Source organism: Gadus chalcogrammus, chromosome 7 (genome assembly GCF_026213295.1).
Source record: "Gadus chalcogrammus isolate NIFS_2021 chromosome 7, NIFS_Gcha_1.0, whole genome shotgun sequence".
Classification (NCBI taxonomy): Eukaryota; Metazoa; Chordata; class Actinopteri; order Gadiformes; family Gadidae; genus Gadus; species Gadus chalcogrammus.
In genome coordinates, this window is record NC_079418.1 from 12,436,950 (window position 1) to 12,461,770 (window position 24,821).

Consider the following 24,821-nt stretch of genomic DNA (forward strand, 5'->3'; position numbering starts at 1 on the left):
GACGAGGTGTCCATTATCAGGAATTAATGGACGACGTGGAGGCGTGAACCGTCCGACGCGAAGCGGAGGTATGTATATATATGACATATATGACTGCACTCCGCGAAGTCATATATATACATATATATATATATATATATATATATATATATATATATATATATATATATATATATATATATATATATATATATATATATACATACATATATATATATATATATATATATATATATATATATATATATATATATATATATAAAGCTTCTGAAAAGTTAAGTTGATTAAAAACCTTGATCGATGGATTGGCACAAAGAGAGCCATTCGTTCCAGTGGGAGATGATGGAGTCATTAGCCTGAAGACTATGGGCCGACAGCAGGCAGAGGGCCGGCACAGGGGAGGTCTGCTAGTCTGGGTCCGGGGGAAGGGGGGGCTCCCTAATGAGACACTGAGGACAGATGGACAACGCTCCCAGTGATCACAAGCTGAGCTGAATCATCTCATCAATACGTGCTTCACGGCCCTTTGAAAGGATCTCACAGCAGGAGGAGGATTATTGGAGGATGACTATTACCTCAAAGTGTGTTCATTGCCCTGCGTAAATCAGTCTGAATGTAGCCTACAGCAACTTTGCATTTTCTTTCTCATGAAACTATTTTCTTGACTCCCATTGGTCTATACCTCATGTTGGACCCAGCAGTCCTACCAGCCGAACTTCTGGGGGGTGGCCGAACAGAGCGACTGCAAGGGGCGGAGTTAAGCCTGGTTTCCTGTTATGTGACGGAGATAGGATGGTGGACGGAGGATAGGAGGATGTTAGACGGGTGTGAGCGTACACTGGTTAATTTAAAACCTTTCCACTTCCTTCCAGCTGCTAGCCTGGTTTGTGTTCACCGATGACATACTGACAGGTCCACGCCAACAGCAGGGTCTGTCTCAAGCAGATTGGAAACAGATTTAGCTCTTTATCCAAAGTCTGATTTGTGAGACTGGTCACAAATGAGGAAAGGGAAAATAGATGACATAAATACAAATAAGAAATGTATTAATAATAGGACTATATGCCCACATTAAGAAGTATGTGAATACATTGCAAAAACATTGCTTCGCTGTGATTTTGATATTTTCACATGCTATAAACAAAAACAATTTGACTTTAGGAAAAGCGAAGGTTCAGAATGAAACATAAGTGTTTTCCAGCCCTACATACTCAGCCCCGGTGCTGATGCTGCTGATTGACTTCAGAGCATTCGGGCAATGCAGCTGCATCTGTCTGTGGTCGTCTGGTTACGGTGTGACCTGAAACAGTGTCAATGTTGCAGGACACGCACATTCACACACACACACACACACACACACACACACACACACACACACACACACACACACACACACACACACACACACACACACACACACACATACACACACACACACACACACACACACACACACACACACACACACACACACACACACACACACACACACACACACAGTGATTGTGGCCCTGTGGCCCCAAATCCCCTAATGCCGCCACGCGCCTCACCCTCTTGTTTCTGCCCCGTTTCCCAAGCATGCAGGCCTTGATCTAGATATGGAAGGTCAGAGCCAATTGAGGTTTCAAATAACATTTTGAAGCTTGCATCATTTATAGATTAACTTGCCACAAAATATAAACATAGATAACGGCCAGTGTTGGGGGCAACGCGTTACAGTAACAATATTACTTTTATGGGTAACGAAGTAAAGTAACGCATTACATTTGAAATATCAGTAACTACAATACTTTACCAGACTATAGTAACGTGCTTTCCTGCCTTTTATGGAATCTTGCCTCGGCACGTTAGCCTATCATAGCGATCGATTTCAGTGACGTAGCTGCTGGCGCGAAAGAGAGGGGATGAAGATGGAGACGGAGACGGAGGCAGGGTGTTTAGATATTCCATATTCTCACTACTTTCAATTTAAAGCTCGGAAGGACAAAAATATTCAAGTGAAATGCACTTTATGCCAAGGTGCAAGGTGTCTTTCAACATCTGCCAAGTCAATGAGCAACCTGTCCAAGCATTTGTCAGCCCAGCATGGCAACACAAAACTTGTGGCGAAAGATCATGCTCTCCGGTCATCTGAAGGAGTCGATCATCAGCCGACCCCACCTAAACAGGCAAAGCTTTTTTCAAGTGTTGGAGCGCAGGTTACACAGAAAGACCTTAACAGGCTGTTAAGGAGGAACCTGCAGGGTTCATCGTTGAAGACATGCTTCCCCTGTCAACTATTGAATCGCCCAGATTTAGAAAGATACTTGGAGACCACCAGACCTCCTCGAAGCAACGAAAGTGGTCTATTATATTCAAGAAGGGCCGGCAAGAATAGGGATATAGTGCCATACCGTCAATATGAATTTCATTAATTTCCGAGAGGATGGTCAATGTCGATGTAACGAGAAAGGATGTAATGATAACGCCAAGAAAATAAAGGCTACATGGTTATAATAATTTAAATAGAATTAACGCGTATAACGAGACAACAAGACGATCTAGTTGTGGGTTAGCAGAGGCTGCATGTGTTGCCTCTCGGGGCATTCATTTAATTTTCTTACATTTATTTCTTAAATAATTATATGTAAAACGGGATGTGGATAATTATTTTACAGTTGAAATTAGCTAATCTATAAATTCATATTATTCTGCCGTTTTAGTTTTGTGACGATGTCACTTCCGGTATGTCACTGAGTTTGTTTAATTGTTAGAGGACATGTTAAAGATAATATATTATGGTGGATTTAGTTTAAAAAGATGTTTGATGAGTTGTTTAAAAACGTTTTGGATAGCAATTGTGTAAAAGCTAAAAACAATGCTAAAAGCAATGCAATTGGCAATGCAATCAGAATATCTACATAGAGTGTTAGAAAGTTAGTATTATTTACAACTATGTACAACGTGATGTTTATTCATAAATGGACAGACAATATTCTTGTAATCTTTTATTTGCAGTTTTCAATGTCTGTTGATGAGGAAGTGTGACAGTAAATGGTCCACCTTACAACGACTCTGTCTTCATGGGCTACGGTTTAACTCAGTGTTTAGTCAGAGTTACAACACACTGCATGAGAATACTACAGTGAAAAGGCAGCATTGGATGTTTTGAAGTGGTCGCGATGGCAACAAGCAACAGGTCGCCTGCCGGCAGTGCTAGGAGCAGCAGAACATCAGCATCATCAGTAAGCACAGCTCACGCCCGGGCTGAAGCAGAGGCAGCAAAGGTGAGAGCTTCATATGCTAGCCAGGAGGCTAAGCTACAATAGGAAAAGGCTGCTAGAGAAGCAGAAAGGGCCACTAGAGATGCTCAAAATAAATTGGAAACTACAAGAATAGACAGAGTTGGAAGTGCTAACCCTTCATAGAGAAGCTGACGCAGCCATGGTGACAGCTCAAGTGTTGGAAGACGCAGAAGCGATGCAGTCTGTTGTCGAAGACGGGAAATCTGAATCCGAAAAGGTGAAAATCAATGCAAGTCACACGACAGCTTCATGTTATGGCATCCACCTGTGGAAGACGATTCACAACTACAACCTGTCAGCAGGGAAAATGCTGAGAGTAAGCAACCGTCTCCACCAGAATCACTTGACCCAACTAAAGCTGAGACAAAGGCTAAGGTTAGTAGAGCCAACCCCACCATGAACGCTCATGGTCCATCGTATACTCCGATACATTCCCCTCAAAGTGGCACACCCATGTCCACTTTAGGGGAGCCTTTGGCACAGTATTTGGCACGACGAGACCTTGTGACTTCAAGGCTGTACCAGTTCGACGACAAGCCCGAGAATAATCGTGCATGGTACTCCTCTTTCTCCAGCGCAACCAGTGAAGTTAACCTCATGACCAAATGGCTTGGAAAATAATCTAGCGAACAGGTTAAACGCATGCGATCGGTGCATGTCAACAACCCAAACCTGGCTCTAGACAAAGCATGGGAACGGTTGCGTGAATCCTATGCTGCCCCCGAAGTCATTGAAAAGTCAATGTTTCAGTACCTGGACAACTTTCCAAAGATTTCAGCCAAGGATCACTTGAAGTTACGCGAACTTGGGGATCTACTTGCAGAGATCCAAGGTGCTAAAGAAGATGGATATCTGACTGGCTTGTCCTACCTGGACACCTCTCGCGGCATAGGACCAATCGTAGACAAACTTCCTTACAGACTTCAGGAGAAGTGGGTGTCTGCAGGGTCACGGTACAAGAAGGAAACGACGGTCGCTTCCCTCCCTTCGAGTACTTTTGCAACTTTGTTACCCACGAGGCGAAAAAGGATCTTTCCACAACCAACAAGGACCCTTACAAGAACTGCCCGTTACATAACAAACCCCATCCCCTTAATAGGTGTAGAACCTTCAGGAACAAACTCCTTGACGATAGAAAGGCCTTCCTCAGAGAGAAAGGAACATGTTTCAAGTGCTGCGCCTCCATCTCGCCAAAGACTGTAGGTCCCTTGTGAAGTGCTTTGAATGCAACAGCACCAGTCAACATACAGTCATGAACCCTGGCCCACCTCCGCAAGCTCTTCCTCCGTCACGAGAGTACGGTGGGGAGAGAAAAGATGATCCAGTCATGGCTGTCGCTGGAGCAAGCTGCACAGAAGTTTGCAGCCAAGGCCAGTGGAGCCGTTCATGCTCAAAGATCTGTCTCGCAAAGCTTTACGCCAAAGGCTCAAAGGACATGGCCATCAAAGCCTATGTTATCCTGGATGACCAGAGCAATCGCTCCTTAGCAAGACCAGAGTTCTTCAAGCTGTTCAGTGTGAAGAGCAAACCCTTCCCGTACAATCTCAGAACTTGCTCTGGCATCATAGAAACATCCGGCAAGAGGGCAGAAGGATTTCAAATCGAGTCACTGGACAGCACAGTTCTCATTTCTCTCCCACCACTCATTGAGTGTCATGAGATCCCAAATAATTGGTCCGAGATTCCAACACCGAACGTTGTTCGGTGTTGGACCCCAGGTCCTCTGCGGACAGCTGGAGACGGGTGTCCCAACCAGGTAGGAAGGCTGCACCGCAACGGGGCCGCCACTGGCAGGGGCCAAGGCGGCGGCGCCGGCCCCCTGAACACTCGGGACGGTGCGTTGGGTGTTGGGGTCGTTGGGACGTCTGACCCCTAAGGGGGGGGCTGTGTGGCAACTCCTACGGGGGTCGCACCGGGGATTCTGGGGATCCGAGATGCCGGTTGGGGAATAGGGGATTTATTGTCTTTTCGTGTTGGGGTTAACGGGTTTGGGGTGTGTGCTCGGTAGAATGTAGTTGTGTGTTGTGGGGTGTTGCTTATTGTGTGTACTGTTGCCGGCACAAAGCACAAAGCCGTAAGACAGGAATATGAACCTATCCTACGTTACAGTAGCACCACATCTGAGATCGGGACTCTCTAAATCGACGCCACTTCGACCTGGGCGGGACTTTACGTCCTACGTCACTCGCTATGGGTGTGCATGTGTGCGCATAGCCGTCACTCGCGATGGGTGTGCATGTGAGAAAGGTTTTGGCTTTAGTGTCTATGGGTTGGTAATAACGGTTCTGATGATTTTTCTGATGGAAAAGTGGTCTTTTATTTCCATAATCTTTGTTCAGTGAACGCATAAACCCGTTTGTTAGTTAGCAGTTAAACAAAATGCGATCTCTTTGTTTACAGTTACCAACGACCAACTGATGATTGGGGGTTCGATTCCCTAGTGATGCAAGGTTTTTTCTTTCATTTTGGACTGCACACACATCGCGAGTGACGGATACTCGCACAATGTACACACATCACTGTCTTTACAATTTCTAGGCAACCGAAGTTTAAAGATTGTCAAATGGTTAACTCTTGAATCGCATGTACTAAGACCTGATGGGTTAGTGGTCAGAGAACAACTCATTAACGCGGGGATAAGGGGTTCGATTCCTTAATGAAGCTAGCTTTTTTCTTTCATATTGGACTGGATGTTTGTATGCCATTTTGCGTAACTTGTAGTTTATGATGAAGAAATGTTACTGGGGTTAAGGTTAGGGTAACGCTAAGGGTAAGACACAAAGTGTTTTTGCAACACAATATTTCTTACAATAACAAAGTCCAAAGTTTTGATGACTCCAGTAGGAAACTTAAGATACCTAGAGAAATGCGTGAGTGCTCACAAAACATCAAGAAGTCAGCAGTGTGGTACAGGGTGATCATTTCTGATATACAGTACAAAAGCTGAAACTATTAGCCAGGAGTGGGAAAGATGCAGACGCAGACGTGGGAAGCAATAAGACGCACCAACACACAGTTGCCTGTTGCAAAATGGTTCAGAGTTTAATAGAAATAGTTAGGGTTAGCTGGTATGGCGTTATCTGGTATGGCTATAGTCTAATGTTAGCTTAGTTTGTGTTGTTTCGTCATGTTAATCGCTAGTAATAGTAAGTCATTTGTAGAAATATAGCCTATCATCACAGACTGTAGGAATGTCACCCACCCTCCATCGCGTACGACACTGACGCTCGTAATCTGTAGTGCAAGGGAGTTCGTGCACAGATCCCTGAGACAAACGGCTACGCGCACACATGCAAACCCATAGCGAGTGACGTAGGACGTAAAGTCCCGACCAGGTCGAAGTGGCGTCGATTTAGAGAGTCCCATCTGAGATCGTCAACAAAATGGACGCCTGTGTTACGTTAACAAAGGAAATCTGTGGTCTTATATGTTACCGTCTAGACAATATTAATGAAGATTATAAAAATCAACTTCTCATCAAAGAAAGAGTAAGAGAAACGTTAAACAAAATGAATATGGGTCTGTCTTTGGCCACACCAAAACTGAAACCGCAAGCTCAGTAAAGTCATCAGAGAAACCGAGCAACCACTCTGGCTCAACCAGTACGCACAGCAGTAAAGTAGATGCAGAAGCAGAGCTTTCTGCTAAACTGGAGCAATCAAGGGCCATCGAAGAAATTCAAGCACAGCAAGCAAGTTCGCCGACTTCCTTCAAAGCTGTACTGAGGCAATCCCATACGTCAAAGGATTATCCTTAACGATTGTGAGGAAAACCACAAGTTACTCAAAAAACTGCCAGAATGGATTGTTTGAAAGTGGAGTCGAATTGTTGTAGATGAACTTGACACATCAGGCAGATATCCAGATCTTGCATGATTCACAGAGTTCCTGAGCAGAGAAGCACGGATAGCTTGTAACCCTATTGCTTTAAGCCTGTAGGTGATAGAATCCCAAAGAGAGCCAAAGCCTTTAATACAAACACACAACCAAAGAGTTTTGCTCAAGAGAAACAAGAAGCAAACAGCAATAAACCAAAATCACCTTGCTTCGTCTGTAAAAGTGAAGCTCATGGCATCACAAAGTGTCCCACTTTCACAGCTAACAGTATTGAAGATAAAAGGGCATTTATCCAGGAAAATCGTCTCTGCTTTGGATGTTTGAGAAAGGGTCACATGACCAAGGATTGTAAGAGGCGACACGTGCCGGTGCAACACATGCAACCGTCGTCACCCAACCTGCTTACACGAAGACAGGAAACAAGGCCTGTCGAAGCAATAACGAATAGCTCCACTTTCACAGAGGAACATGCAAGCCAAGAAACACACAAAGTCATATCCCATACATTAACACAACGTGCATCTGCTACCTCAAGTATCGTCCAAGTCTTTGTGTCTTCAGTACAAGAACCACACAGAGAAATACTCACATACGCGATACTAGACACACAAAGTGATTCAACATTTGTCTTAAAAGATGTACTTGATAAATTGAATGTGGATGTCCAACTAGTAAAACTGAAACTTAGTACTCTGACAGCAATTGACACAATCATATCGAGGTAGAGTGTTCATGGTCTACAAGTTCGAGGACTCCACTCCGAGAGCCGTATTCAGCTACAGCAGGCCTACAGCCTTGACTTTATCCCAGTGGATAAGTCTTATGTTCCAATAAAGGAAACCGCATTACTGTGGCCTCATCTCAGAAGCTTCGCAGATAATTTAACACCCCTCAAGACTGTGATGTAGGGCTCCTAATCGGATACGACTGTCCAGCAGCAGTAGCTCCTCGTGAGGTCATCTTAGATGATGAAAACCAACCATTTGCACAGAGATCAGAACTAAGATGGAGTATAATAGGCTCCTCAAACCCCCACTTAGACAGACAAGGAAGTCAGAGCTTTTTGCATCGACTCACAGTAAAAGATCTGCCAGTTCCATCGGCAACAGATGTTCTAAAGGCCCTGGAATCAGACTTTATTGAGAGAACTGGACGGGCATTATGAAATGCCTCTCCCCTTTAAAGGCAACAGTACGCCCAACCTGCCAAACAACAAAAGGTTAGCCACGGTTCGCCTGCAGTGTCTCAAGAAAAAATGAAAGGCCAACAAACAATACTGTGATCAATACAAAACATTCATGGAAGGAACCATTAACAAAGGTGATGCATAGGCTGCCCCTTGGACATCCGAGGGACAGACAGAGTGGTACCTGCTGCATCACGGCATCTATCAGCCCAGAAAACCAGATCAGTTGAGAGTCGTTTTTGACTGTTCGGCCAAATTCCATGGTGTTTCTCTAAATGACAATCTGCTAACTGGCCCTGATCTAATCAATCGTGGCATCAGGCCTTCAGTGTGCATATTGTGTATAGTCCTCTGCAAACCTATTCAGTGTACATACTGTATATAGTCCTCTGCAAACATGGTGGCATCAGGCCTTAAGTGTGCATATTGCATATAGTCCTCTGCAAACCTATTCAGTGTACTGTGTCCTCTGCAAACCTATGGTGGCATCAGGCCTTCAGGGTGAATATTGTACTGTATGTAGTCCTCTGCAAACTTATGTTGGTGTCATGCCTTAAATGTGTCTTAAACCACCACACACAAAAGTTTGCACATTTACATGAATTTTGTGGCATTCATATTTTATTGTGTTTGTCTAAATGCATACTAGTGCAGACGGTAGATATATTTATGACTGAAGTTACCAACACTCACTCACTCACTCACTCACTCACTCACTCACTCACTCACTCACTCACTCACTCACTCACACAGAGAGAGAGAGAATGTTACCTTGTGTGTAATTCACAGTTTTTGTTGACTGTATATGCACTCTTAAAGGGACTCTTACCTTTGTTGCATTTTTACACTTTTTTTGGATAAGGTTAAATTGGTATTAATAAGGTAATAACACTCTAATATGCAAGACAGACCCACCAGGAGTAAAAACAAACAATTATTTTACTCTCATAATATTTAGTGAAAACTTCAACCAATAAAATTCTTCGGACCGAATGACCTTATTGGCCGACAGACCTGTCTGTTTGCTGCATGGATATATAAGGTTTTCCGTCTGCTTCTTGTGGCGCATTCGGGCCCGCGTCATCAAGGCGCGTCCTCAACTAGAGGGTTTGTTTTGATTCCACGGCAGACAGTAGCGAGTAGCGACCGTAGCGACTGACGATGGCAGACCAAAGTGGTCCACGGCGTACTGAAACTGCACCATTCAGTCCGATTAGGGGACTCATCTCGGACTCAGACTCACAGAGTTACCCTCCTCTGGAGCCTCAGGAAGACCTCCAGACTGTTGGCCACCAACTGCACCATTCAGTCCGACAAGGGGACCCGATTCGGCCTCAGAAGCCAAGTGGTCCCGCTCCCCTGGATGATTCTCAGGACCTCCAGACCGTTGGCACCCAACCGCACCACTCAGTCCGATTACGGGACCCATTTCGGACTCAGACGCGACGTTGTCCCGCTACTCTGTTTGTAATGCTCATACACCTTTCTTATACTCAGTGGGACCACTGTCCTTCAACATGGGGCCTCAAAACGGTATCGCACGAAGCCCATAAAATTACAGTGAGCCACCTGCTAAATTTCTTGTTTACTAGACCCCTGGTAGATATTATGACCCCTGGGAGTCTAAACATAACCCATGGGAGTCTAAACATAACCCATGGGAGTCTAGAACTTTTGTACTGTAGCGACCCTGGGACAGTTAAATAGTCTGTGTGTTATGTGTTACATTATATTTCGTTGTCCGCTATGCCAGTTGTTCTATGTGTATGTATTGTAATGTTCTTCTTGTCAATCAGCGTGGGGGCGAATCATTAGGTCAGCTGGGGGAGGGCCTTGGAAGAACAGGAGGGTGGGGGCCTGCACGCGAGTGAGACCGTGTTGGGGGTTGCCGGGGTAACCTAACCGGGGTTTGTTTGTCGGTTTTCTGCCGTTGGTTACAATGTTACGGGTTTCAGTGACTGCACTGGTTTTGGTTCATTAAAACTACCTTCAACTACTAATGACTCGACATCATTATGTCACCGGCGAGGTCGTTACAGTACTCGCTTAGTTTTGCACGCTTAGGGGGTGGGGCATTGGAGGAAGGCGGGATGATTTGAATGTGCTGTAATTCTCAAATGCAACAAAGGTCAGAGTCCCTTTAATGTTGCTGAATTCTACAAGGCAAATAAATTAACTTAAAACTTAGTTCCCTGGCCCCATTCGTCTTTGTAAGTAAATGTTCTGTTTTGCCTTTATTATTTTGTCGGAATGCACCAGAATGCTTCGTTTGTTTATGAAAATCACAAAAAGAATCTTCTGAGGGACGATGCCCCCAGACCCCCCTACAGTTTGGAATGCAAACGTTCAGCCCCCCCCTCAAATAAATTCCACCAGCCGCCACTGCTGGCGTGTCATCAGTTCCAAGTGTGGCCCGCCCCTCAATGTGGACTGAGTGCCTGCTCCGTCTGCGGGCTGCAGTCAGGGGTACTTGTCTCCGTCGGGATGTCGGAAACACAATGCAATTCGCCGCCCGATCAGTGGGGATCGCTACGCAAGACTGGCCCAATCCCTAGACGCGGGATCGTTAAGGATTTTGATTGTTGTGCTTCCGGCTCACAGTGAACGATGATGTCCGAGGATGGGCAAGCTACGGAAAGTGTCTCCGTTTCACTTAAAGCACTTTACGCAGTAAAACAGCATTTAAAACCTTTCAAACCTAGTCCTTCTCGTCCTCTCGTATTATGTAAGAATATTAGATTGTGGGTTTTTATCCACAACAGTTAAATATGTTCCTAAACATGTCACCGTGCGGCTCAACTTTGGAAGAACAGCTTTCGTCCATAATGGACGTCCTTGCGAAAGCTGCCGTATCTGAAATTAGCCAACTGTTCTCGGAAGGCTCGGCTACACTTCGTCTACAAATAACTCGGAGCCTGAAAGAAAACGAAGCGCTGAGGACGAAGATGAAGGTGATGAGGAGTGAGCTGTTTTCTTTGCGGCATCAAACAAGATCAAATGCATCGCGTGCTTCAAGTCGTTTCACCCTGGATCGAGCCAACATCTGCAAACCAGGGACTAAATCACTGGGAAATGGTGAGTTGAGTCCCGGCTGTGATAGGTGGAAAACAGGAAGGTTCAAGTGTTCAGGGGGGCCCATATGAGTTGTTACATTTATAGTATTTGGAACAAGTTATGATTTTAATAATCATGATTCTAGATCAAAACGACTAATGATTTATATCGGAGAATCTATCTACCTCACAACGCATAGCTGATATATTTTAGCGATACACCCATTTCCTGCCCTTTTACATGGTCTGGGATGTTATGAATTCTTCAACATCGACATCAGGGCAAAAGCCCCTGGTGGACACAGGGTGGTTGCCCAGCAGGGTTTCAAGACAGTTGCCACATGTGCTGGTGTATCATTCTCAAACATCAATTCATTCAAAACGTATAAATGTTAGCTGATCAGCTTACAGGGAATGACACATTGTCGCTTGTTATTTTCCAAATATAATTGCTGACTCGCATGGCATGTTGTGCTCATATCATTTTGCGCTGGTGTTCGTGCAGTGACCTCAACCTGGTCACCCGCTTGAGCTTTGAGTCGTGGGTGGGGGGGGGCTGGAGGAGACATCCCTCTCTAAAACTCTGAATCTGTGTATTCAGTACACATTTAAACCTGTGTACATTCACATACATTGAAATAGTTTATTTCACGTTTGCAAATACACATTCTCTTTTTGTGCAAATAACATATTGGAACAATCACTTTATGTCATTTTTTCCCTCTGCAGAAAACTGCGATGACTTTGAAGACCGCAGCACACAGCCCGGCGCTACCTCAGATAGTCTGCATGTGGACTCCCCTGGCTCCTCCCACATTTCCAGTCACAACGAGGAGCTGAGTATCCTGAGCGTCCACGGAAAGGGGGAGGGCCCACTGTCGCTGGATGGAAATGACACCCTCTACACCACGTCCGAACTGGAGGCCCTGAGCTCGCTCTCTGCGGACCAAAGCGTTGCCACGAGCCTGGAGCGAGCTGAGCAGCAGACTTTGCAGGTTGGAAATCATCTTCTCATTCACTATCCAAAAGAGAGGCTTCCTCTGCTACAACTCCATCACACACCCATAGAAAGCATACACATTTGTGATTCAATGTGTCGTTAGTGGGCATTGACAAATATTCTAGGCTAATGAAAGAATATTTCTTGTGTGTGTTTCCCTCTTCATGTGGAAAGCAGCGGACCCCAGACACCATTTTAATCAAGGAGGAAGAGGATATTGGTGGATGCATGCCCCCTGTAGGTTAGTAATACACATTAGATCCATGCAGACGGACGACCTGGATTACCTGACAATGAACTAGATTCTACCTGCGCTAAAAAGCCTGGTCCTCTTTTGAATATTACAGGTGAAAAAACTGATAACCGGGGTTGTGTCTTTATGACCTCCCCACCTCCTTAAAAAGGAGGAGACGTAGCGGTGTCTTCTCAGCTGGAGCATTTATCCCTTGACCTCCCCAAGAGGGACAAGGAAAAGGCATAATCAACAAAAAGAAGTTGTTAGGATAGAGATCAAAATATAATTCTTCCAATAGACAAGTGTGTACAAAGTACATCCTGTTTCTCTTTGTGCAAATAATAAAGTTAGAAAAATTACTTATTAATTTCTTTCCCTCTGCAGAAGACTTCGATGACTTTGGAGACCGCAGCAAACAGTGCGACGCCACCTCGGATAGTCTGCATGTGGACGCCCCTGGCTCCTCCCACATGTCCAGTCACAGCGAGGAGCTGAGGATCCTGAGCGTCCACGGGGAAGGGGAGGGCCCACTGGACGGCCATGACACCCTCTTCACGTCCGAACTGGAGGCTATTAACTCGCTGTCCGCGGACCACAGCGTGGCCAACAGCCTGGAGCAGCTGGTCCACCGCGAGGAGCTGACTGGACAGGTTGGAAATCATCTTCTCATTCAACATCCAAAAGTCTTCCTCTGTTACAACTCCAGCACACACCAATAGAAAGCACACACCTTTATGATTCAATGTGTCCTAAGTGGGCATTGACAACTATTCTATGCTAATGAAAGAATATTTCTGGTGTGTGTTTCCTTCTTCATGTGGAAAGCAGCGGACCCCAGCCACCATTTTAATCAAGGAGGAAGAGGATATTGGTGGATGCATCCCCCCTGTAGGTTAGTAATACACATTACATCCATGCAGGCAAATGACCTGGATTACCTGACAATCTACTAGATTCTACCTGCGCTAAAAAGCCTGGTCCTCTTCTGAAAGCGCATCATAACCAGGAGGGGTGTAACGGTACACAAAAGCCACGGCTCGGTACGTACCTCGGTTTTTACGGTACGGTATGGTTAATAAGTAATTAAAAAAAAAACTGCTTGTTTCTCAACCCGTAGATAAGCAGCAATGAAAACACCAATAAACTTGGTTATGGCATTTGCATTTCTGAATTCCCAGACAGGGGTTGTTGAAATAGTGTTGTGAGCTGGGTTTGCACAGCTTGTTTTGTTTTTCACAGCACCGGTGATAGTAACACCTGGATGGTGCCTTTTCAAATGCGTGTGCATGTTAAAAGTGCTGTACGTAGACACGGAGAGCCCTCACCATAGCCGGAGAGCGTGTCGGAGACCTTTTCCGTAGCTTACGTGTGCATCCAATATTTTTTAACTATCCGTCGACGCCATGAACCCATTGGTCGATGCAACGGAGACGGCAAGGGCTGTGATTGGTCCTCTAATAAAATCATTTCCTGAATCACTTCTCCGGTTTGACTTTGCACCTTAATTACTTTGTAGATTATTTACTTTGCACTAGGGGTGTGCACGGGTACACGTGTACAAGTTTAGTTAATCATAACTATTAAGGACAAATAAGTAAACGAAAACGGAAAAAATAAAATAAAACACTGCGCCATTCGTTTCAATGGGAATCGCGACGGTCCATTCTTTCAACATAAGGTTTACATATTTATAATTCGAAATTCGTCCCAGCCATTATACCACAGATACTCTAGGGTCTATAGCATACAACCGCGTTTTCTGATTACATTTTAATGTCACAGTAAGCTGACAACATCCTAATTATCAGATAACCATGGCAACCGGTCAACACATTTCCTTTTTGCGATCATTCTGATCGCGCATCCGCCGTGTTGATAAACAAATAATCCTTCTATAGCGCGACTGCGGTCCACTTTAACTCATGGCTGCCAGCAATTTTCAGTGCAGAGAGCCCCATACTGCCAAGCGTTTTACAGCATTTTGACTTATTTCTTAAGACCCACTGAACAGTGAGTTCTATGACTATGTAAACACTATGTAAACACCGAAACTACTCTCTTCTTACATCAGGAACAAACCGTTTCTTTCTACCTTTTTCCTATCGTTAGTAATCGGCAGTACACGTTGGTTTCACCAAAAACCTGTTTTTGACCAAAAATGGAGAAAACAAGCTTTTTTTTTTTAAATAAACTTTTTTTGCTTTAGTGACACCTTCAACATCTGAAAAGTGGTTTCTCTCCATTAAACTGCAAAAACAACATTGAGGAAGGTATTTTGATAGGACAATAATAATTTATTTGCAAATATATAACCAATATATTATATAAATATGAATATAATATATATATATATATTTTTTTAAAAATGTCACGGTTGTACAATTCTTTGCAGCTTTGTATTTCTGTATGTTGTCGCAGCTATATCAAATCCTGTGCTTGTGTGCACGCACACACGCGCGTGACTGCGTGCATGCTTGTTTCCCACCCTACACAAAATAGTTCAGCTTAGTGTGGTAAGCTGTAAAACACTCTCCTGCGTACAAGGGGACACAACAGGACACCACATTTTTGTCTCGCTGCGCAGACCCCTGCGAGCAGAGACCCTACACCTCCTTGCTGGTCTCCCCGTCTTGCTGGTGGGCATCAGGTGTTTGAGTTTGTGTCTGCTTAGCTCTCCGTCTAGCCTGCTCTCTGGGTCAGTGTTATATGGCGCTCTCGGCCTTCCTCCAAGTCCCCAGACCCCTCAACCCCCAAACCTGCCACTTCCTCCTCCTCCTCCTCCTCCTCACACCCCCCCACATGTCGCTTTACTGTCCAGGACCTCACTTCCCTGCGAATGAACTCCAAGAGGGTTTTACACTCCCCTGGGTCACTGGCTCGGTAGAGGACATAGGCGTTAAACATGCATAGTTGGAAGAGATAGGCTATAAACTTCTTGGACAAGTTCAGCGATCTTCGAATGAAGGGATAGTATGCAATAGTTTGGTCCAACTTGTTTACCCCACTCTTGGATGCATTGTACGCAGCAACACACTCTGGCTTGAGCTGAGCAACCTTGTCTTTGTTTCCCCTCCTCCACACATCAACCCCCTGTATGCTACCTTGGTGGCAGGTAGTCACCATCCTCACCAACCGTTTGTCCTGCCATGCTACTACCATCACCCTCTCATTGTGCCGCACAACTTTTTCCCCCACCCCCAAGTCAGTCTTTGTCATCTCTCTGATGATCTGAGGTTCCCCCCTATGTTTCCTCAGTGTTCCACAAACGTTGGTTTGCACTCCCAGTAAACGTTCACACAGTGCTACAGAATTTATAACCATGACCTGGTAGACGATCAAGGAGAGAGAGAACACTATCTCTGGCAGAGTACTAGCTTCCCCAACATAAGGACGCATATTGAAGCAGTACCCTGTAGCAGAGTCACACAGTATGTAGGATTTGATTCAATATTTCACAGGCTTTTGTGGGTTATACATCCTGAAAGCAGGTTGTATAACCCGCCCCCGCCACTGCATCATACCCTCATCAATGCAAATGTTTTGCCCTGGTTGATACATCTCCTTGATTTTTCCCACAATGTAATCTAACACTGGGCGGACTTTGTACATTTTGTCAGTCGCATCCTGTAATGCATTATTGTTGAAATGAAGGAACCTCCATATAATCTGAAATCTGTTCCTTGGCATAGTCTTGCCGAAATGGGGCGTAGCATCTACCTCATCAACACTCCAGTACAGTTCAAGGTTTGACTTTTTGATATAACCCGTGAGAAAACTGAGTCCAAAGAAAGTTTTCAATTCTGGGACTGACACTGGTTTCCATGCATTACCTCTGCTATATGGCAGATTGTCAGGGTGTGCTTCAAAATATTGGCTTGCATACAGGTTGGTCTGATCCACAACATGTTGGAGCAGCTCGTCCGTCAGGAAGAGCGTCAGGAAGTCAGCTGGCAGGTCGCTATCCAGCTCCGCAGCAGCCCTCCGGGGTCCTGGGGTTGCAGCGAAGGGGAAATTGTTTGGTTGCCAGCTTGATGCCAGTCATCCCCGCGTCCTCTGCTTGATGCACGACCTGTAAATTATAGAAATATATATAATTACCATAAAAATATTATTTTTTTATTACTGCGGTGTGATCTGAAGAATTTTCTTCTTTGCACTGCCAACAGGAGTGGGAGCTCTGCTGGATGCATGATCTGTAAATTGAAAATTGCTTCACATCAGTAAGCTGGCAAAAGATGTTACAATATGAACTAGTGGGACTAAATGGCGTTCAATGTGACATGGACTGAAGCCAACAGTGGGAGTGGGTGTGCGAGCTCTGCTGGACGTACGATCTGTAAATTGTAAATTCCTTCACATCAGTAGGCTACTGGCAACACGTATTAGCTACAGTAATGAACTAGTGGGACTAAATGGCGTTCATGTGACGCACTGAAGGAGGAGAGAAGGGGGAAAAGTTAGCTCTTACCCCCTTCACGTCTTCCTGGAGCCGCGTCAGGGGATGAGGCTCTGCTGTTCCCGGTTGACGGCAACCACTCGTCCGACGAATCCGGGTCAGGTTCGCTGAATTCATCACCTGATGATTCGGAAATGTCTGCTGAAACACGCCGTGTAGGCCTACTCTCTCTCCTTGGCCCGGGTTTTTCGTCACAGGCTTTATCGTTGCAAACAACCGAGTCGATTGCGACACTGAGACACACATTCTGTTCTAAAGTTTCTCTTAGGTTTCGCTGGCGCCATGTTCACTTTCTTTACCCATTAGGCTACTGTTTACTCATCTCCCATCCAATTTGGCACAGCGCCGCCGCCCACCTAGCGGGTCAGTTCGGTAGTGCATTCTCTGTTTACAAGCCAGATTTTTTTGTGACAAGGTCCTCCATATCGCTCCCCCGCCCGTTCTGTTGAAAAACATAATAGACGTCATTGGCAGTCAACGGTTGTATTTAAATTGACTTCCATAGACGTCATTGGCAGCCAATGAGTTAAAAGTAAAAAAAAGTCATTAATTAATAAAACGGTTAACCGTGTACACAAAAAAAAAAGGGGTTGTGTAACCGTTTACATTTTTTTGTAACCGTCACACCCCTACTTTGCACCGTAGGGACCAATAAAACACCAAATAAGATTTGAAAAGCTTTGGAAGTTTAACACTGCTTGCATGGTTTGTAGTCAACATATAAGATAGATCGGGCGGCGAATTGCATTGCGTATCTGATATCCCGACGGAGAGCTGCTGAGCGGATTACGGAGTCGGAGTAGTATACTTTGGCTAAACAGTCCGGGTGGAACTCCGACTTTAAGTTCTAAATTCCACATCGCAAAACAAACCTTTACATTCACCATATTAACGCTATGTACGCCACATTTACGAAACGTCGTACACCTCTGTAACCGCTCCGAAGTGCCTGTACCGTGACGGTTCGGTACAAATACGTGTACCGTTATACCCCTAATAACCAGAGCCCTGCTAAAACACGAAGACTACTCATGCAGTTAATACTAGAATGATTTACATCTTCTTAATGGCAGACAGGTGTAAGGAATGCTGAGATCAGCTCGGATTCCCATTATAACTACAGTATTGTTAAAACAGGTGAAAGGAAACAACAGATAACTGGGGTTGTGTCTTTATGACCTCCCCACATTCTTAAAAGGGGGAAACGTAGGGGTGCCTTCTTAGCTGGAGCATTTGTCCCTTGACCACCTCAAGGGGGAAAAGGAAAGAGGCATAATCAACAAAAATAAGTTGGAAGGATAGAATGTCAAAATCTAATTTTTCCCAATACACAAGTGTGTGCAAAGTACATACTGTATCCCTTTGTGCAAATAATGAATGAATATAATTACTTTCTGTCTGTCATTGTTTTCTTTCTGCAGAAGACTGCGATGACTTTGGAGACTTCAGCACACAGCGCAGCGCCACCTCGAATAGTCTGCATGTGGACACCCCTGGCTCCTACCATATGTCAAGTCACAACGGGGAGCTGCGGATCCTGAGCGTCCACGGAAAAGGGGAGGGCCCGCTGGCGGACGGCCATGACACACTCTTCTCCACATCCGAACCGGTGGCTCTGAGCTCGCCGTCTGCGGACCGCAGCGTGGCCAAGAGCCTGGTCCAAAGTGAGGAGCTGACTGGGCATCGGGGCGGCCGCAAATGCCTGTCCGGTGTCTTGTTTGACAAGGGTTTTCCCGACAATATCAAGAAGACCAGCTGTAAGCGTACCCACACTGGCGAGAAGCCCTACAGCTGTGACCAATGCTTGAAGAGTTTCAGTCAGAGCTGCAATCTGAAGAGCCACATGAGGACTCACTCCGGAGAGAAGCCATACAGCTGTGAACGATGCATGAAGAGTTTCAGTCAGGGCTCCCACTTGAAGAGCCACATGAGGACTCACTCTGGGGAGAAGCCCTACAGGTGTGACCAATGCATGAAGTGCTTCAGTAAGAGCTGCGACCTGAAAAGCCACATGAGGACTCACTCCGGGGAAAAGCCATACAGCTGCGACCGATGCATGAAGAGTTTCAGTCAGAGATCCAACCTGAAGAGCCACATGAGGACCCACTCTGGGGAGAAGCCCTACAGGTGTGACCAATGTATGAGGTGCTACAGTACAAACAACAGCCTGAAGATCCACATGAATATTCACTCCGAGGACAGGCTCAACAGGTGTGACCTATGCTTGAAGTGCTTCACTACAAGCTGCGACCTGAAGAGACACATAAGGAATCATTCCGCCGAGAAGCCCTACAGCTGTGACCAATGCATGAAGCGCTTCAGTAAGAGCTGCGACCTGAAGGTCCACATTAGGACTCACTCCGGGGAGAAGCCCTACGAGTGTGACCAATGCATGAAGCGCTTCGGACGGGGCTCTCACCTGAAGAGCCACATGAGGACACACTCCGGGGAGAAGCCCTACAGGTGTGACCAATGCATGATGTGCTTCGGAGATTACTCCCACCTGAAGCGCCACATGAGAACTCACCCGGGGACAAGCCCTACAGGTGTGACCAATGTGTAAAACGCCTAAGGCCCCGTCATGTTCGTTATGGCCGACCGTCCAGACCAGGGATGGGCAACTGGCGGCCCGCGGGCCGCATTTCGAAGGCAAACCCATGCGTCTAGTTTGCTTAGAAGCGATATCAGTCATTAAAGATATCCACTTAAGTCGCCACTACAACTACTACAACTGCTTGTTGGGTTTGAGTTCATTGAGTTGTTGCACTTAATGTTGGGCCACTGTTTTTCAGTTTTTTGACTTCATTGAATGATGATGCATGTGAGCTCTTTGCACTGATAAAAATACTGACCATTCATGTGGCTGTTTGAGCATGGAAAACATGAAATTAATGTATGTTGGTCCAATTAACATACCGTACATAGGTTATGATTCTGGATGATTTTGTAGGTAGTGGCCTTCCCCAAAATGCACCAGAATACAGGAAATCATATCTACCAAATTAAAAAAAAATCGAAAAATGTGGCCCTCTTTATCATGAAAGTTGCCCATCCCTGGTCCAGACGGACCCCGGCGTTTTCGGGTCCTGCAAACACAGGAACACAGGAGCCGACTCACTCCGGGAAGAGGCATGTGTCTACAGTGCAACGCCAGCTTCAACGGCCCTAGCAATTGTCCCATTGCGTTGGCACATGCTCAAGCACACAGGCAAGGGTGCTTTGTCATGGGGCAACGGGACGCTTTGATTGACACCTCTCCACTATTTGTTGAAAATTTGACTGCTGTATTTCTTTTTTCATCATGATTAAAGACGATTTCCAACTTTGGATTCGCTTTCTGTTTTGATTGTTGTAGATAATTGATGTCTGTGTGATGAATTCTTATTTTTTGAATACTTCGGACAAGCAAACGTTTGATTTAAATATGGAGCCTTATCATTGGAAGATACAGGCAGCGAAGTTGCAAAGCATACATTCAACGATGGTTGTATGATTATTTTAGCAAACTTTCACATTGTTGGGTAATCGAGCACATCAGTGACCGCCCCTTTTTTTAACAGCTCTGGTTCCGGAAGTAAATCTCCCGTTTTCTCTGTTGAAATGTTCATAAAATCGTTATGCAAAGTTCTTTTAAACCTCGAGCCAAGCCAATTGGTTCGTCAGGGTAGTAGTGACCATAAAACATATGATTCGGGGCAAAAGGAATTTGGAACACAGAAGAAAAGGCAATGGTACAAGACTACATTATTTTGGTGAAGGAGGAACTCTCCCCATAAACCTTTGAAAACTTTTCACAATGGTTCCAACCCACTTAGCGTTTTTCTTGCATCTTATAACCTTTATCATTCATATATTGTTTATGTTAGTAAAAGTTGTGTCATATATTCTGTGTATGTATGTATAGTCTTTCATATCGTGTATGGCGTTGTCATGGTACGTTCCTGATCCCAATCAAATGTGTGACATATTCATTCACCATTATGTATTCCTAGCTTTGATACTACAAAAACTTTTATTTTTTATAATATATTCTATATCATATTTTCCATATGTTGAGCTCATTTCCTCTACAGTGAGCTCCACCAATCATTACCAGTCATGTTACACTTTAGGATTATGGGTAGTGTACTGGGGCCTCTACAAACTCTTTTTTTCCATAGGAAATTTACTTTCCTATGAAGATGACCCGGAAGTGCTTTGAGGAAAGGTGTTAGGAAAGGAGCCTCGATGCTTCCTTAAACCCTCCTTTTGCATAGGTTCCTCCTGAGCAACCTTTGCGAAAGGAGATAGTGGTATCCCATAATCCTTTACGGCGGCCATATTTAAGGCAACGTGCCACCGACGAAGTTTACACACTACGCAAAGACGCACGTGAGACGCGGTAAAGCAGAAGAACAGAAGAGAAGAATATACAATTGATAATGGATACTAAATAAGAACAACTTTCCATTTGTTCACTTGCTTTAATGAACGATAGCAGTGAAATGACAATAATCAAACATGTCATGAGCAGCTAAAAGTGCTGGTAGGTTTACATCCAAATAGAGTCATTAACTTCCAGTTCCGTTATGTGCAACAACACAGAGGACCGTAGTGCAATATTCAATATCTCCCCCTGAGCCTTTAACACTCTAACACAAACTCTAGCTGATTTAAAAAAAACAGCATTGAACGGTTGTACGCACTACGCCATAAAAACGAGCGGAAAGTCCAACATGAACACAATGCCCACAGAACCCATTAAAGACTACCCCACAGCAAAGTCCTTATGCCAGGCAGGCACACCGGCCTTCCTGGTGGACCGGCGCAAGCCTGTTGCCGGCGACACGTCGGGCGGCATTGGGAGAGGGGCCACAGAGGCTGGCGGCGGCGTACGAGGGACGCCCTGGGCCGGCACCACTGGAACGATAGAGGTGGGCTGCATCCCGCGCCGGGGAGAGCCTGCAGGTGGCAGTGCCGGTGGTGGAGTGGGCCATAACTCTGTCACGGGCCTCACTGGGCCGCTCACAAGACCAGGCAGCTGCGGCGTTGCACTAAGTGCTGGTACAGCGACACGAGACGCCAGATCGTCACTGTGGACCGGGTAGAACTTGCGCAGGAATCTGCGGTTTCGAGTTGAGACCCTGCCCGATCCGTCAATCTTGACCACGTACTGATCGTGCTGGCGCACCTCAACGACACTGCCTGTCCTGTCCAACTTGTTAGGGTGAGGTCCCGTCTGGTTCTGTACGCGGACAAAGTCCCCCAGATCGAGAAGTGGGAGGCTTTTGGTGTGCTCCGCCCAAGTGCCAGTTGTGCGGGTGTGGTGTTTGCGGAGGGCCTCCTCCCTTGCCGTCAGCGTCTCACGCCATGTTGCGTACATGTTATCGCCCTCTGCACAGCGTCGGTGTCGAGTTCGCCCTTCGGGCCTGTATTGTCAGTGATGAGCCGCTTCATCGTCTTCACCCCGATCTCTGCGCGGCAGTTGCTGTGGGGGAAGGCCACCGATGAGAGGCGGTGGTGTACGCCCCATCTGCGAAGGAAAGACCTGGTCTCGGCGGAGGTGAACTCTGGCCCCCCGTCCGACGCAAGCTCTTCCGGAGTCCCGTACGTGGCAAAGGCACGGCGTAGGTGGCATATGAGGTCTGTGGCGCCACCCGTCGACCTCGAGATGATTGGCCAATTCGAGTAGCGGTCAACTATCACAAGGTAGTGTACACCCCTGTGCATGAAAAAGTCAGCGGCACCGTGGGCTGAGAGGGTGCCATCCGGTGGCAGTGTTCACAGTTATTCCGAGTGGCGCAGATGTCAGTCGACATGCCTGGCCAGAACACAGACGATTCTGCGCGGGCGGTAATCATGGAGACACCTTGGTGGGCAGCGTGCAGGGCGCTCAGCACTTTGCCACGGAGTGAGGGTGGTGTGACTACCCTATCCTTGTACAGGACCACCCCATCAGCTGATGTGATGTCCTCACGGTACTGATGGAAGCCACGAAACGCCACCGGCATCCCAGCCCTCGACTCTGGGAAGCTGTCTGCTGCCATCTCCTCCAACGTGCGCATATCATCGCTGCTGCTCATTGTCTCCCTGACGCGGTCCCATGTCACGGACTGCAGCGATTCAAGCCCCGGAGCGCACCAGGCCAGGTCGCCCTCCTCAACATCATCGGCCACCGGCCCTGCCCACCGTATGAGAGACAGCACATCAGCGTGTGCGCTGGGTGAGAGGTGGGTCACCATGGCGGCATAGTCGTCTGGAAGATCCATGGGCGACGGGCACGGTGCGCCGACCGGCCTGCGCGACAGGGCATCTGCAGCCCTGTTCTTCATTCCGGGGACATGTATGATGCGGAAACGATTGCGCAGGGTCTTCTCCTTGAGGTTCCTGAGACCGGGGTAGGGTACGTCGTTGAGTGCTCTGTCGCCAAGGAGTTTGTGTAATGGCTTGTGGTCGACTGCCACAATCAGGTCCCTGCAGCCAAACACGAAGTAGCACGCTTTGTCCAAGGCGTCGGCGGCTGCGAGCGCCTTGCACTCTACAGGCGCGTATCTGGCCTCGGCCGCGTGTGTGAACCTGTTGCCAACCAGGGTCACCTTCCATCCATCAGCGCAGCAGAAGGGCCTGACCGGCGTGCACCGACAGTGCTTCTGGAACAGCCAGAAGCCAACGCCCTCTTTTGACCAGTCCGTGGCGAGGCATGTTGGCTTGGACTTGTCAAAGATGCGGACGCCGCGCTCGATCTCCTGGACGATCTCCTCCTTTAATTCGCGGAAAACGTCCTCCAATTCCGGAGACCACTCGAAGCGTACCCCATGCAGTAGGAGGTTCCGTAACGGTTGCATGCGTTCGGCCATACTGAAGGCGTAGGCCACTTGGTTGACCAGTCCGAACCAGGACCTGACGTCAGTGCTATTGCGCGGTCGTGGGAAGTCTCGGATAGCCTCCAGGTAACGGCTGCATGGCCGTACGTCGGACATGGTGATTGTGAAGCCCGCAAAGTCCACCGAGGGTGCGGCGAAGACAAATTTATCCGGGTTGAGGATGATGCCGTTCCTGCCACAAACCTCCAGCCATTGTGCCGCCTGGAAGTAGCTCTCTTCAACTGAATCAGCCCACAGGAGTGTGTCGTCCACACACTTGGTCTTGTTGCCGATGTCCGCAACCACCTCATCATAGCGCCTTGAGTAACCGTCTCCCGACGCCATGTACCCTTGTGGCGCTGAAAGGTACCGGTAGCGCCCCCACGGGGTGTGGCGTCTTGTGGCGCTCATCTTCATGCAGTGGGACGCTGTGGTAGCCATTCCAGGCGTTGAATACAGTCTTGCGTTTCCCACTGGGCCCCTTGCTCGCCTGGTGGAAGGGAGATTGCGTGTGGTGGGTCTCACAGAGCGCATGCTTGTTCAGTGCTTGGAAATCGACAGTGCGTCGTGGCTTGCCGTTCTTCTTTGGGCAGATCACCATGCGGTGACACCACGTCACTGGCGTGCCGATGGGCACTTCTTCCAGCACGCCAAGACGAACGTCCTGGTCAAGGCCCGCTTTCACCTCACCTTGCCAGTGTATAGTGACTGGGATGGGGGTGTGGCAGGCGACTGGCGTTGCATCCTCATCGAGCATGAGACGAAGCGGTGGACCAGACATCCTCGGCAAGGGCTGGTGGGGACATGTATTGAATGTGCTTTGAGCGTTTAGTCAAAGTAAGTGTCTCCGTAGAGCTTCCCTGTTAGCCTCCGTGGCCGGCATGGGGAGCGTGGTTGGCCTGGTTGGAGGTTCCGCACGCTGCGGGCAG

General features: G+C 46.8%; 1 protein-coding gene across 3 annotated transcripts; it reads left to right on the forward strand.

The window, feature by feature from the left end:
• Window positions 1–10,730: 10,730 nt before the first annotated feature.
• LOC130386360 (zinc finger protein 345-like) lies at window positions 10,731–21,929 on the forward strand. 3 transcript variants are annotated; one of them, XM_056595239.1, is made up of 6 exons: window positions 10,731–11,381; window positions 12,089–12,354; window positions 12,534–12,600; window positions 12,979–13,244; window positions 13,420–13,486; window positions 18,472–21,929. In XM_056595239.1, exons 1-6 carry the CDS (start codon window positions 11,075–11,077, stop codon window positions 19,611–19,613), a joined length of 2,115 nt encoding a protein of 704 aa, XP_056451214.1. In that variant the 5' UTR covers window positions 10,731–11,074; the 3' UTR covers window positions 19,614–21,929. The 3 variants fall into 3 exon arrangements, with proteins under 3 accessions (XP_056451214.1, XP_056451216.1, XP_056451215.1); XM_056595241.1 differs by having other exon boundaries at window positions 13,423–13,486; window positions 18,472–21,928; XM_056595240.1 differs by having other exon boundaries at window positions 12,537–12,600; window positions 18,472–21,928.
• The last annotated feature ends 2,892 nt before the right edge of the window (window positions 21,930–24,821 follow it).

Coding starts and splice junctions, on each gene's coding strand:
- LOC130386360 (XM_056595239.1), top strand. CDS start 11,075: ATGTTCCTAAACATGTCACCGTGCGGCTCAACTTTGGAAGAACAGCTT. Junction 13,245..13,419: donor GCGAGGAGCTGACTGGACAG/GTTGGAAATCAT, acceptor TCATGTGGAAAG/CAGCGGACCCCAGCCACCAT. Junction 13,487..18,471: donor TGGATGCATCCCCCCTGTAG/GTTAGTAATACA, acceptor TTCTTTCTGCAG/AAGACTGCGATGACTTTGGA.